General features: G+C 42.5%; 1 protein-coding gene across 1 annotated transcript; it reads right to left on the reverse strand.

Moving 5' to 3' along the window:
• Positions 1-379: 379 nt before the first annotated feature.
• Positions 380-14858, reverse strand: FAM240A (family with sequence similarity 240 member A). Its single transcript, XM_023231305.2, has 3 exons — positions 14685-14858; positions 9748-9893; positions 380-1795 (listed from the first exon to the last, which is right to left on the reverse strand). The coding sequence occupies exons 1-3, from the start codon at positions 14715-14717 to the stop codon at positions 1705-1707; spliced, it is 270 nt and encodes an 89-aa protein (XP_023087073.1). The 5' UTR covers positions 14718-14858; the 3' UTR covers positions 380-1704.
• Positions 14859-15104: the final 246 nt, after the last annotated feature.

The raw sequence follows: 15104 nt of genomic DNA on the forward strand, positions 1-15104 counted from the left end.
CCCCAGCTCTAATTTGTAATTTATTAGTTGAATTGAATCCAAGATTGAGTAAGAGACCATAGAGGGAGAGAGGGCTCTGAGCCCTGTTCCTTGGATCATATTAAGTGTGGAAGCTGGGGAAATACTCCCCCAGTCCTGCTTTCCTCCTGGAAATTCCCATTGGCCTGATGAAGCCTAATGGGTTCCCCAGGGATGTGGATGGAAATACTTAATGCTCTATTAGGGCATTTAGAAGACTGCAACACCACACTCACCACTGGCAGAATTGGCCAGCCTGACTCTATGCATCGCCTAGTAATGTTATGGCAAGCCAGGCTCCTATTGACTCCAGTGAAATGGCACCATATCTGGGAAGACAAAGAAGACGCTCAGAGACAGCGAATGAGACATAGGGTTTATTGGGGGAACTTACATACAGGGATGGTCCAGTGGCAGTGGGCTGGACAAGAGAACCACCACTGTTTGTAAAAAACATGCAGTTTATATAGCATTTTCACTTAGCACCCTCCACCTAGCAACTACCATCTAACCCAAAACAGAAGGCTTTGATCACCTGTACAACCTAGGTTCCAAAAGTTGGCTGGGGGTTCAGGTGTCCTTCACAGTTAAGGTATGAAACTCCAGGTTAGCCACTCCCGGATTTCTTAGCTTGGGACTCCGAACACACATTCTTCTTAGACCATAATATCATTCTCAGTGTATTTGCTTAACTTGTTATCTTGTTATTGCTGTCAGGTGCGCCTGCCATAAACATTTCCTCTGTGTATAGTGTATAAGACCTTGCAGGTGCTGCTTATAGCCAGCAAGTACCCAGGACTTTATATCGTTGCATCTCTTCTCCCTTCCCTTCATTAAAATAATTGCCTGAGGCCCAGTTACAGTTTGCACTCTCGCAAGCATCAAACCCTGGTGCTTCTGAACTTGAGAGATGGCAAGAGAGTGACTGTACCATTTCAAAATCCGAATCTGTGTGGTAAATACTCTGTGGAGTGGCCAGATATACTTTGGCTGGGCTGACAGAGAGCCAACCACTGCAAACATGCAGAGATTAAAATAAAGCAATAAAATGAAGGCATGTGCATGGTGATGACAAGACAACCAAGCTTTATGAAAATTATACTGATATTATTCTTGGTAAACATATTTTTGAAAAAGCCAATTAAATTTATATGAAGAAAAAAGAATATTAGATCAATTTATTTTCAAACTGTACTTTGACTATTGATAGTTTTTTTTAATTTCTGCAGATAGGTGCATTTCTCTTCTTATAAAAAGAAAACAAGAATTCCATAAAGCTGTGTTTCCTAGGTGAAATGGTGGGGCAATACCACTGTGCGATGTTTAAAGTTTGACCATGAAGGTTGAGGATTCCTCTTGGTGTGTTTAGAGTTTAAAATATTTGGATTTCAAAATTAGAAGATTATACAGAAGCAAGGAATGCTGCATGGAGCTTCAATATTAAATAGGCTATCTTTAGAGACATTTGGGATAATAACCTGGCGCCCATGCACAGAGGACTGACTTGACCAATAACTGCCATCAAGCACTGGGAAAGCATTTACAGGTAAATCCTCTCCCAGGTGGGGAAACAACAGTGTGAGGGCTGACAGGTATAGCAAAGGGACTCAGGGATTTGCATTGACTTCTCCTAGCAAAGTGACCTCAGTGTTTTGCATCTTCTTGTGTCAATGAAGCAGGAAGCTCTCAGCCAACATTTGTCTGCTTTTCAGTGTCCTCTGGATTGTTCCGCAGCCTCAGCTTAGTTTCCAGCTTCTGCTTCCATTCTTCTCTGAGCCTGAAAATAGAAACCAAACACACACAGATGGAGCACTCATCTCCACGGCTGTTGGTTCAGGAGAGCTTTCTTCCTCTCCTGCCAGCCCCTGAAATTACGTGTATATGTTCAGGTTTTAAAAGTCATGCAGAGGACATGCAAGTTTAAATATATATATTTATAATTTATTCATATTTATTTATTTATATAAGTGTGAGTAAACAGGTTCTCATTTTTGTTAAAAGTGCTTAATCTTACTTCTGTGAATTTTCCTTTGAAAATATATTTAGGCCGGGCACGGTGGCTCAAGCCTGTAATCCCAGCACTTTGGCAGGCCAAGACGGGCGGATCACGAGGTCAGGAGATCGAGACCATCCTGGCTAACATGGTGAAACCCCGTCTCTACTAAAAAATACAAAAAACTAGCCAGGCGAGGTGGCGAGCACCTGTAGTCCCAGCTACTCAGGAGGCTGAGGCAGGAGGATGGCGTAAACCCAGGAGGCGGAGCTTGCAGTGAGCTGAGATCCAGCCACTGCACTCCAGCCCGGGCAACAGAGCGAGACTCCGTCTCAAAAAAAAAAAAAAAAAAAAAATATATATATATATATACATATATATATATATTTAAAGTCAGGGAGAGTAAACCTGTCAGTCTAGATTTCTTTACACAGCAAACCTATCTTTCAACAGCAGAGGTGAAATACAGATATTTTTAGACATACACAAACTGAAAGAAATCACCAGCAGACTGTCACTATATGACATGTTATAGGAATTCCTTCAAACAGAAGGAAAGTGACACAATATGGAAATCCGTATGTACACATGGAATGAAGAGCATCTGAAAAGCAATGATGTGGTTATGTATTAATACTTTTTAAAACTATTTACATCTCCTTAAAAATGGCCCACTGTGGTCAGGCAGAGTGGCTCATTCCTGTAATCCCAGCACTTTGGGAGGCCAAGGAGGACAGATCACAAGGTCAGGAGTTCGAGACCAGCCTGGCCAATATGGTGAAACCCCGTCTCTACTAAAAGCACAAAAATTCCCTGATCATGGTGGCAGGTGCCTGCAGTTCCAGCTACTCAGCAGGCTGAGGCAGGAGAATCGCTTGAACCTGGGAGGCGGAGGTTGCAGTGAGCCGAGATCGCGACACTGCACTCCAGCTTGGGTGACACAGTGAGACTCTGTCTCAAAAAAAAAAAAAAAAATAGCCCACTGTTGAAAGTGAAACTGTTAATGATGTACTGTGGGGTTATAGCATATGTAGAAGTAAAGCTGTACTTTGTACAATAGCATAAAGTCCAAGAGGGGAGAAATGAGAATATACTATTGTAAGGTTCTTATGCTACACAAAAAGTGATAAAATATCACCTGAAGGCAGGCTGTGATAAGTGAAGGATGTGTACTATATATCCTAAAGCAACCACTAAACACAAAGAGCAATAGTTAAAAAGCCAACAGAAGAGATAACATGGAATCATAAAAAGTACTCACTTAATCCAAAACAAGGCAGAAAAAGAGAAAAAGGGAATGAACAACAGATGAGAGAAATAGAGAACACATAGCATGATGGTAGATTTAAAACAAATCATACCAATTAATGTTAATGGTGTAAACAATGCAATAAAAATGCAAAGACTGTCAAATTGGATTTTTAAAAGACAATATCCAAATATATGCTGCTTATAAGAAATCCACTTTAAATATGAAGACAAAATAGGTTAAAAGTAAAAGGACGAAGAGATAGTCCATGCAAAACTTAATTAAAGAAGCCTGGTGTGGTTATATTAATATCAAAGTAGTTTTCATAGCAAAAAATATTACCGAAGAGAAAGAGGGTCATTTTGTAATAAGGGGGTCAATTCATCGAGATGATATAACAATCTGAAACACTTATGTACCTAATAACAGAATTTCAAAATACATGAAGCAAAATGTGATGGAACTGCAAGGAGAAGTAGACAAATCTGTAATTATAGCAGAGATTTCAATACCCATCTTTCAATAATCAGTAAAACAAGTATATAAGAAATTGATAAGGATATAAAACACTTGAACAACACTATCAACCAACTTGATATTTATAGAATATTCTCCCTAACAACAGCAGAACACACATTCCTTTCAAACATATATGGAATATTTATGAAGATAGAAAATATTCTGGGCTATAAAACAAGTCTCAATAAATTTAAAAGGGTTCAATATGTTCCCCATCTGCAATAATTAAATTAGTCTTAATAACAGAAAGATAATCTGGAAAGTCCCCTAAATATTATGAAACTAAATAACAAATTATAAATAACCCATAAATCAAAGAAATAACCATTAATTGAAATAAAAAAATCAATTATAATAACATCAAAAATACAAAATACAGGTAAATCTGACAAAAGATATATATAATTCATGTGCTGAAAACTGCAAACCATTGCTGAGAGATATTAAAACAGACCTAAATAAAGGGACATATATATTGTGTTCATATATCAAATACTCTAAATATTGTTAGGACGTCATTTCTTCCTAAATTGACCTATAGATTCAATTCCATCCCGATCAAACCAGCAGGCTGTTTTACATAACAGAAATTGACAAGTTGATTCCAAAATTCATATGAAAATGCAGAGAACCTAGGATAACTAAAACAATTTTGAAAAAGAAGAAAAAGTTGTAAGACTTACACCACCTGACTTCAAGAATTATTATAAACCTAAGTAATTAAAACAGTGTGACATTGGTGCCAATGGACAAACAGATCAATGGGACAGAAAAGGTCCAAAAACATTCCTACACATAGATGAGTTATTAATTTTCAACAAACGTGCAAAGACAATGCAGTGGAGAAAGGATAGTCTTTTCAACAAATGGTGCTGGAACCACTGGATATGCAAAAAAAGTGAACTGCAGTCTGTACCTCACATTACATTAAAAATTAAGTCAAAATATATATTAATCTAAATGCAAAACTTAAATTCATAAGACTTCTAGAAATAAAACAGAAGACAATCTTTGTGACCTTGGGATAGACAAAGTCTTCTTAGAGACAACAAAAGCAAAATCTATAAAAGAAATTTTTCTCATAAATTAGACTTGATCAAAACTGAGAACATCTCTGCAAAAGAGTAAACCCAAAGAAAATGAAAAGAAGACAATGATGAAGATGAGAGAAGAAACTAGTAAAATAGTTCTTATCTATTAAGGAGATATGGATATCAATTCAAACAGTAAGAAAAAAATAGAAAGGAATACAGAAAAAGGGAAACCGTAAAGCACTCTAAGTAACTAAGACGGTAGAAACAAGCCAGTTACAATAAATGAAAAAGGACTAAACTCACCAATTTATACTAAAATATGTCAGATTAGAAAAACATCCAATCCAACTATGTCCTTTTTTTTTGAGAAAGCGGGGTCTCTGTTGCCCAGGCTGGAGTGCAGTGGCACCGTCACGGCTCACTGCAGCCTTGACCTCCGGAGGCTCAAGTGATCCTCCTATTTTAGCCCCACTCCTCCTTCCCCCCCAGTAGCTGGGACTACAGGCTCATGGCAGCACGCCTGGCCAATTTTTGTACTTTTTATAGGGACAGAGTTTTGCCATATTGCCCAGCCTGGACTCAAACTCAAGTGTTCTACCTGCCTTGGTTTCCCAGAGTGCTGGGATTACAGGCATGAGCCACCGTGCTCAGACAACTAGGTGCTGTTTAAAAAAGACACATCTAAATGATAAGGACAGAGATAAGTTAAAAATAAGAAGGCAGAAAAAAGATATATAAGGCAGATGCTAATAAAAACAAGATTGGTTTGGCTATGTTGACAGACTTAATATAAAGTCTGTTAATACAGTTATAAAGTCTGTTGATAAAAAGATCTTCAAAGAAAAAACCATCAGGGATAAAGTCACTGCCTAATAATAAAAAGGCTCACCTCGCCGTGAAGATATTACACTTCTGAACATGCATGCACCTAATAAAATAGCCTCAAAATACATACAGAAAAAATTAATGGAACTACTTGGATTGTGAAGAGGTGGTGAGGAAGAAGGGAAAGAGAAATTGCACTCTTTTTTTTTTTTTTTTCAAAATAACACTGTTTAGAAAACCTTTATAGTAGAAGATTTCAAGCATATAAAAAAGTAGAGAAACTAAAAAAGCTTTATAGAGAAAGCATATAAAAAAGTAGTAGCTACTCCCCAGCTTCCCCAGCTTAAGGCTGATCTCCTTTCCCACATCTCCCTTCTCCTGCATAATAAACAAAATAACTGTATTTAGCTATTTTGTCCTTAAAGTTAATAACTCTTTTAAAAAGACACTACCTTGCCATTATCACACTTAAAACATTAACAGGAGGTACTTGATATCATGAAATAAATATTTCATTGGTTCACAACTCTGAATGTCTTTTAATGTTGAACATTAGATTGGTTGAATCAGGACCCAAATAAAGCGCATTCATTCCTATTTGTTGCTATATCCTTTAGGTTTTCTTTAATCTGGAAATTCTCCCTCATCTTTCCCCTTCCCTTGCAGTTTTTTTTTTTTTTTTTTTTTAAACCAGATTGTTTGTCCTGGAGAGTAGGCACAGTTTGAATTTTGCTGACTGTATTCCTGTGTGACTGTAACCCATTCCTCTGTCTCCTGTATATTCTGTTAATTAGTGGCTAGCACTAGAAGTTTGATTAGGTCCGGATTTATTTTATTTTATTTTATTTTATTATTTTATTTTATTTTATTTTTGACAAACTACATCACCGGTGATATGATGGACGGCCATCAAATCTGTGTGGTTGTATCTCTCTTTCTTCGATGTTAGCAGATATTAATGATCATTAGATCCAATTTACTTTCATTAAGTGTTGCCAAATGTCAATAGCTTCTTTTTACCGGTCGCTTTTCACTTGTGTTTGGAGCCTGGAGCCATGGGGGAGGGGCCCTGCAGCAGGAGCTGTAGTCCGGGAGAGATGAAGTCACTGCTAGAAAACAGGACCCAGAGCAGGAAGGGTGTGGGGAAGAAATAGGCAGACTTAGCCTCCAGTCCTCTCGTCTCCTGTTGACAGAACCTAGCGAGAAGCTGAAGGACAAGGTGATTCAAGGACTAGAATGGGAAGAGTGGTCAGCTGAGGGAGGAGAATTAATGGCAATGGGGGTCAAAGCAGATCAGCCTGGCAGGGAAAACAGGAATGGGAGTGAGTCCTGGACCAAAGTAAGTAGGCAGCAAAGACCCATCTAAGAGCCAATTCCATGGTTTTCTTGGATCCAGTCAAGCATGCTTTTCTTGAGCACCTATTATATATTCAGCACTGCAGTATGACTTTGGAGAATACACAAGCAATATATAAAAATGGCGGTTTCTCCATTCCACAAATAGGGCAAGTTGTTCCCTTGCTTCAAGGTGTTTGCACATGGCATTTCTTCTGCCTAGAATGCTCTTGTCCATTCTCCCACCTTTGCCCAACTCTCTTCCCTAAGAGAAGAGGTTGGGGGGTGCCATCCTAGTTACCTGGAGGGCTGCCAACTCCAGCATGCCAACACATCTGCACAGCAGCTCAACAAGCTGCTGGTGCCCAAGGGCCAAGTGAACCAGCTCTGAAGCTGGGACCCCCAGAAGACTGCAGAAAAAAACGCTCAGACCCTGTCGTGGGCAGGTGGAAGATGGCAGCATCTGTGTTGCCTCCCTGACCAGTTCCAAAATGGGGGAGGTTTGTGCACACCCCTGTGTGCATTGGTAGCCCAGGTGCTCCATCTGCTAATGAAAGAAGACGATCAAGTTTGCGCTCCCTCTGCCTACCCTCAAAGGGCAGTAACTCACCAGCATCCCTCTTCCTTCTCTTAGTGTCTGTTTCTCCATGATTAAAATAGCGATGAGGACACTGAGACCCAGGGAGATTTGGTTGCTCACCCCAGGGACCCCAAAGGATGAGCCCAGGCAGCTGGCTGCAAAGTCTCTGCTGTTCACTGCAATTCTGAGCTTGTTCCCACCCTTGCTCACTCTTGCAATTTTGTTTTCATCTTGTTTTTCTCCTCCAAGGGATGTCTTCCTTTGGCGTATTGCTGCTGCCATATTAGATCCTGGATTGTTAAATGGGAGTGCAGAAGAGGGAGGGGAACTAACATTCCTGAGCCCTGACCTTGGATTTGGCACCAGGCTGGGTGTTGTCGGTACATTTCCATAGTCAAGCCTCCTAACAGCCCAATGATCGGGGACTTTATTTTCCATTTTGTGAAGGGATAACAGAGTGTTAATTAGAGCAGCGCCTCTGGAGCCTGGCTACCCAGATTCAAATCAGAAGAGGGCGAGGAGAACAAATAAGTTAAAGTCTTCTGCCATCCTATCGACCAAAACGTTTACATCCTTGCATTCTTTTGTTATATGCATAGATACTGTGTGTGTGTGTGTGTGTGTGTGTGTGTGTGTGTGTGTATATATATATATATATATATTTTTTTTTTTTTTGAGACAGAGTTTTGCTCTTGTCGCCCAGGCTAGAGTGCAAAGGCAAGATCTCGGTTCACCACAACCTCCGCCTCCCAGGTTCAAGTGATTCTTCTGCCTCAGCTTCCTGAGTAGCTGGGATTACAGGTGTGGCTACCACACCCAGCTAATTTTGTATGTTTAGTAGAGACAGGGTTTCTCCCTGTTGGTTGGGCTGATCTCAAACTCTCGACCTCAGGTGATCCGCCTGCCTCGGCCTCCCGAAGTGCTGGGACTACAGGCGTGAGCCACCTCACCAGGCCGCATGTATATATTTTTAGTATTTCAACAACCTGCACAATTTGCTTCAGAGGCTATTTTGTTCACCCCTTGGCTTGTGCCTCTCTTGGAGCCTTTGGTTTCTGCATCTTCCTCAGGCCAATTTCACTTCACCTAAGGCCTTTTGCCTGCTCCCCAGGGAACGCACACATGGTACAGGACTCTGAGCGGCCTAGCCTGGGGCACGAAGATGGCAGGAACTATAGAAATGAATGGCCACCCAAATCAGCTTTCTATGCCCTACTACTGTACTTCAGCGGGTGGGATGGTAGTCGGGAATAAGGCTGAGCAGGTCTCTGTAAGTGGGAGGCTGGGTTCCCCTCTAGGGTTCAGGAGGGGCTTTGGGAAGGCAGCAGTGAGTTTACTGCCTGTGAATTAAGGCACATTGTCAGTCCAGTGGCCGTGCAGTCATGGGCCCTGCTCTCTGGACAGCACACAAGGTCTCATACTCCCTTACCACACGTAAGCCATGGCCTCCTCAGACAGCTGGCTGAGCTGTTCCCTTTGAGGGGACAGAGCTCAAAAGGGCGGTCCCTCCCTGCAGCCCATGATGGCTTTCTGCAGTGTGTGTGTGAGGGTGGCGAGCCTGCACTGCTTCCACAGCAAGGTGACCGTCGTTTCCCATGGGAGTCAGGTCACTGCACTCCACTGCTCGGCAGACTCACTGGGCCAGAACAGGGATGCACACAAGGAGAGACCCCGCCTTCCCCTCCAGGAACCACGCAGGGCATCTTGTGTTTTCACCCAAATGGACGCTGAGAACCGGGCACTGCTTTCTTTGCTTGATTGCTTTTCACAGACACAGTGTTTGCCCCCCCCCACCCCATTTAGTGTAACCCTCATGTGAAAGAAGGTGACATGGTGACAGAGAGGAGAGAGTTTTCCAGTTCATAAAGATAAGAATTAAAGGACTGTAAGCATGGAAAATTAAAATAATTACCTCCTCTGATATGCCCATCTGGCATTCTTCTGGGGAAATTCATTTTGCTCTTACAAAACAGACAAGATAATAATGGCTTGAAAGTCAGTGAAAGTTCATCGATGGTCACAAAGATACCACTGGTGCAGAGGTTGATAGTAGGGCAATTGCATGGGGGCTCAGGGAACTCTTTGTACCTTCTGCTTAATTTTGCTTATAATTTAGAACCTAAAACTGTTCTAAATTATAAGATATATTTTTAAAATGAGTTAATTCTAAAAAGTAGACAAACAAGCCACATACTTTCTCAGTGCGCTTCTTCCCAGACGATGTTCCTCCGATTCTCGGTAGTAAGTCTGTTTACCAATTTCCCTTTCCCAGAAATGCTTGAGATCATGGCAGGTGTTCCGGCAGAAGACCTCCTGACGGGTGTATTGATTGTTCATCCCCTAAAAAAGAAAATAGCCATACAAATAACCAAAAAACATATGAAGAAATGCTCAACATCATTCATCATCAGGGAAATGTAAATTAAAACCACAATGAGATACCATCTTACTCCAATCCACCTTACTCCAATTTGACTGTTTAAAAGTCAAAAAACTAATAGGTGTTGGTGCAGATGCAGAGCAAAGAGAACACTTATATGCTATTGGTAGGAATGTAAATGAGTACAACCTCTTTGGAAAACAGTATGGAGATTTCTGAAAGAACTGAGAGTAGATCTACCATTTGATCCAGCAATTCTGACTACTGGGTACCTACCTAAAGGAAAAGGAGTAATTATATAAAAAAGACACCTGCATGTGTTTGTTTATCACAGCACAATTCACAATTGCAAAGATATGGAGTCAAACTAAGTGCTCATTAACTGATGAGTGGATCAAGAAAATGTTTTATGTGTGTGTGTGTGTGTATGTGTGTGTGTGTGTAATGGAATACTACTCAGCCATAAAAAAGAATAAAATAATGTCTTTTGCAGCAACTTGGATGGAACTGGAGGTCATTATCCTAATGAAGTAACTCTGGAATGGAAAACTAAATACTGTGTATTCTCACTTATAAGTCGGAGCTAAGCCACGAGTTTATAAAGGGTTTATACACAGAGTGGTATAATGGGCACTGGAGACTCAAGGGAGAGACGTTGGGGATAAAATGTCACTTATTGGGTGCCATGTACACTATTTGGGTGACAAGTGCACTAAAAGCCATGACTTAAACACTATACAATTTACCCATGTAACAAAAACCCACGTGTACTCCTAAAGCTATTGACATAAAAAATAGAAGCTGAACCCCCATAAAACATGATCCCTGAGACTCTGCAGGGTATAGGCATCCTGACCCTGCTGTTGACATGAGGGATACCTGGCCAGCCACAGGACCTCTGCAGGTGGGAGGACAATGGTGGCCTCAGTGCTTGCTGCTGGCTGGTTGTCAGGACACAGTGAGATGTGAGTGCAAGCCTCCCACAAGCTGGCGCCTGGCAAATGCCTCTGCCCTTCCTTCCTCCTCACAGAAGAATCATTTCTCAACTTCCAGCAGCAGGAACATGCGCCAGGAATTTTGTGAACCTAAGTCCATTTCGTTATCACAACTGCTACATGAGATGGCCATGACCTTCATCATCTTTTAGGTGAGACATTTGAGGAGTGACAGGCTTCAGACTTCTGAAAGTTTCCAGGCCCTTTACTAAAGGGGTTTATCAGAGAAAATGGTTCCAGTGCCTGACACCCCCAAAGCAAGTTGCTTTGAGGGGTGTGTGCGTGTGTGCATGCACACACGTGGGCTCTTGTGTGTGGAATTATACATATCAGACACTCAAAATGCTCACTTTTTTACATGCAGAAACTGCTTGACTTCCAGACCAGCTGAGTGAATATAGTAGAAAGCTCAAAAGCAGAAGCTCCTGTCTGCTGGTGGGAACCCCTGCAGAAGAGTGTGGGGAGATGGGAGCCTGGAGAAGCTGGCCTGGCATGCCCCAGAGAGGATTTGGACCTTATCCCAGGAAGGGCTTTCAGTGGGGAAATGGTGGGTCCAGACAGGCATTTTGCCAGATGTTCTGGGGGCAGAGACTGGAGAGGTGAGAGTGTATGCAGGGGGAGAAGTGACTGGGCTGATGGAAGAGCCCAGAGAGATGCTGTGACCAGGGTGGGAAGGGCAAGGATGATGAAGAGTGGACAGATTCACAGGAAACTCTGCGTGGAAAATGAAGGAGAAGGGCTGTCAGTGGGTACTGCCCTGTCTCTGCCTGTCCACAGATGGGAAATGTAGGAGGAGGAGGGCTATGGGGAGTGGGCTCAGGCTGTGCTGGATGGATGGAGTTTGAGTTTCCTGGGTGCCGACCCCCAGGGGGAAGCAAGGAGGGGTGCCTGACACATGGTTCTGGAACTCAGCGGTCTCAGAACTCTGAGGTCTGTGCCACAGGTCTCAGAAAGACCGGGACAGTGGGGCAAGGTAGAAGGAGAAAGGGGTTTGAAGCCAGATATTCACTCCAGACCTGTGTTTCCACTGCCTTGATGTACCGTCTATTTGTCACATGGGTTCTCCTGGCCTCAGTTTTCTCATCTTTAAAATTTCTCTGAAGGCCAAGTTTGACTCTAAATGTGAAAGTGTTCTGCAATTTATAAAGTTCTGAATAAATGTAACCGATGAGCTTGGTCCTGGCCCACTGATTTTTCTGACTGTTGTCTGGCATAAGGAATCATTAGTCCGGCATAGGGACATCATTAGTCTGAGCTAATTAAATGTCATTGAAAACCCTGAATAAGTGTGAATCTTTATTTACACACAATATTGAGTGTGTGGCTTCTTGGGTATATGACAGATTCATTTATCTCTATCCTTGGTCTGTTGGCCACTATTTAGGAAAGCTTGGATGACAGTAGAAGTTCTTAAGTTGAACCATGTACTACGTACGGCCATGCACAGAGGAGCATTGGGTAAGAACATTTGTCCTATGTTCTTTCACTTCTCATATGTCAGAGATAAGCCTCACCACGCCCACTCACTGGGAGGTGTCCCACATGTGTAAAATGGGAGATACATGTTTTTCTAAGAAATAGCAGAGCTCCCTTTGGGTTTCAGAGTGACATCCATCTCTACCTCCATCTGCATAACGGTATTTTATAAACTAACCAGCTGTGTGTGTGTGTGTGTGTTTTGCTGGAAAATGCTGCTGACACAATGGTGAAAACAAGTAAAATCTCTAAGAAAAAATGCATTTCACTTTTAAACAAACTACCTTGTCTTCTTGTTTTAGTCATTGTTCTCACTATGGGCAGAACTGTAGTGGCTACTATCACCAATTTTGTAGCTTCAAGGAAACACAATTAATGATAACTTTAGAAATACACTTTTAGGAAAAGATAAAAATAAAGCAGAAAGAAGGGATTAAATATGTTTAGGCCAGGTGTAGTGGCTCATGCCTGAAATCCCAGCATTTTGGGAGGCTGAGGCTGGAGGATCACCTGATCCCAGGAGTTTGAGACCATGCTGGGCAACATACAGAGATCCTGTCTCTACAAAAATAAAAAATAAAAAATTAGCTGGCCATAGTGGTATGTGCCTGTGGACCCAGCTATTCAGGAGGCTGAGGTGGGAAGCTTGCTTCAGCCCAAGAGGTCAAGGCTGTAGTGAGCCATGTTTGTACCACTGCACACTAGCCTGGGGGACAAAGTGAGACCCTGTCACAAACAAACAGACAAACAAACAAACAAATAGGTAATACCCCATCCTTCTTCACTCTAAAGGGCTGACACTGGGATCAGACAGGGCCCTTCCTCAGGGGACTTCAGATAACAGGGAGTGAGGCACTGGCAGTGCATATGATAGGCACTGAAATGGGACACACAAGGAGGGTGCCCTGACCTGGCCAAGGGTTTGGGGCTCCTTCTAGGGGGAAGGACTTGCAGGATGAGCAGACAGGAGCACTCAGGGTATAGGAAGTGGTCTGTGCAGAGATCTGCAGTGGGAACCTTGAGGAACAGAGAGTTGCAGAAACAGATTGGGGATTGGCTGAGGTCGAGTTGCGGGAGGGGACTGAGGGCAAAGGAGCATGGGGGCTCTTTTTAGGATAATGGAAATGTTCTGTGTCTTGTTTATTAGTTATTTATTTATTTTTTAAGAGGGTGTTTCGCTCTGTCACCCAGGTTGGATTGCAGTGGCACGACCTCAGCTCACTGCAACCTCCACCTCCTGGGTTGAAGCAATTCTCCTGCTTCAGCCTCCCGAGTAGCTGGGATTACAGGTGCCTGCCACCATCCCCGGCTAATTTTTGTATTTTTAGTAAAGACAGGGTTTCACCATGTTGGCCAGGCTGGTCTCAAACTCCTGACCTCAGGTGATCCACCTGCCTGCACCTCCCAAAGTGCTGGGGTTACAGGTGTGAACCACCGTGCCTGGCTTGTGTCTTGTTTATAGTGTTGATTATATAGCAGTATACAATTGCTAAAACTTACCAAACTCTATATTTTAAATGAGTGAATTTCACTACACATAAGTTATTCCTCAGTAAACATAGGGGAATAGCTTCTTCTGTCTTTGGACTAGAAGTTCATGTTCCCTAGGCTGGGCACGGTGGCTCACGCCTGTAATCCCAGCACTTTGGGAGGCTGAGATGGGTGGATCACTGAATGTTCGAGATCAACCTGTCCAATATGATGAAACCCCGTCTCTACTAAAAATACAAAAAATTAGCCAGGTGTGATGGTGGGTGGGCGCCTGTAGTCCCAGCTACTTGGGAGGCTAAGGCAGGAGAATGGCGTGAACCCAGGAGGCGGAGCTTGCAGTGAGTCGAGATCACGCCACTGCACTCCAGCCTAGGTGACAGAGCGAGACTCCATCTCAAAGAAAAAAAAAAGAAGTTCAAGTTCCCTGGCTCTAACCTACTGGGAGACTCTGTTAGCATCTTGTCATTAGGGTTTAGCCCATTTCTTCACAGGTAACGTGTAACGTGTATTTCTGTGAGTATTTGTGCTTGGATTTCCTGGTGTCTACAATGAGGACAACTGCTCTCTTAGTAGAGGTGTGATGAGGAGACTATCCATAGTTGGAAAGCTCTTGATAAGTAAATAGCTCTATTCCTCTGTATCCCCTCAGCCCAAAACGCCATCCAACCTTGTGCTTGAGAGAATTCATGCTGCTGCGTCCAGTCAATCAGCACCAACTTGGACGAACCATAACCTCCACAACCCTGAGGAATTTTACTTCACAAAATCAACAAATTAATTAACGCTTACAGAGAACAACCACATGAAGGGCTGTGAAGACATTGATTCGGTCAAACCAAATGTGTCGCACTTGACCGCCTGTGAGGCATCTGTGCTGCCCCAGGAGCCAACTCACATTCGGCAAATCAACGGGAACAAAGGAACATTTGTCCCTTGTGAGCCTTAACGCTGTGCCAGCAATTTGATTTCCCAAGTCTCAGTTACCCAGAGTATTAAACTCAAATTGAGAAATCTGAGAGCTGCTTTTTTAAAAGAGGCTTTTGGCTTACACTGAGTGTGCTTGTGACTCTTGGCTAGGATGGTTCAATGCACATCACTGACTGTGCACACTGCTCACGTACTTCTTGCCTATTCAACACCTGAGAGCAAGTATTTCATGATTATTTTTCACATATCCAAAAGTATGTTTAACCACCTTTCACCTTTTTC

The sequence above is a fragment of the Piliocolobus tephrosceles genome, chromosome 2, assembly GCF_002776525.5.
Source record: "Piliocolobus tephrosceles isolate RC106 chromosome 2, ASM277652v3, whole genome shotgun sequence".
NCBI classification, from domain to species: domain Eukaryota; kingdom Metazoa; phylum Chordata; class Mammalia; order Primates; family Cercopithecidae; genus Piliocolobus; species Piliocolobus tephrosceles.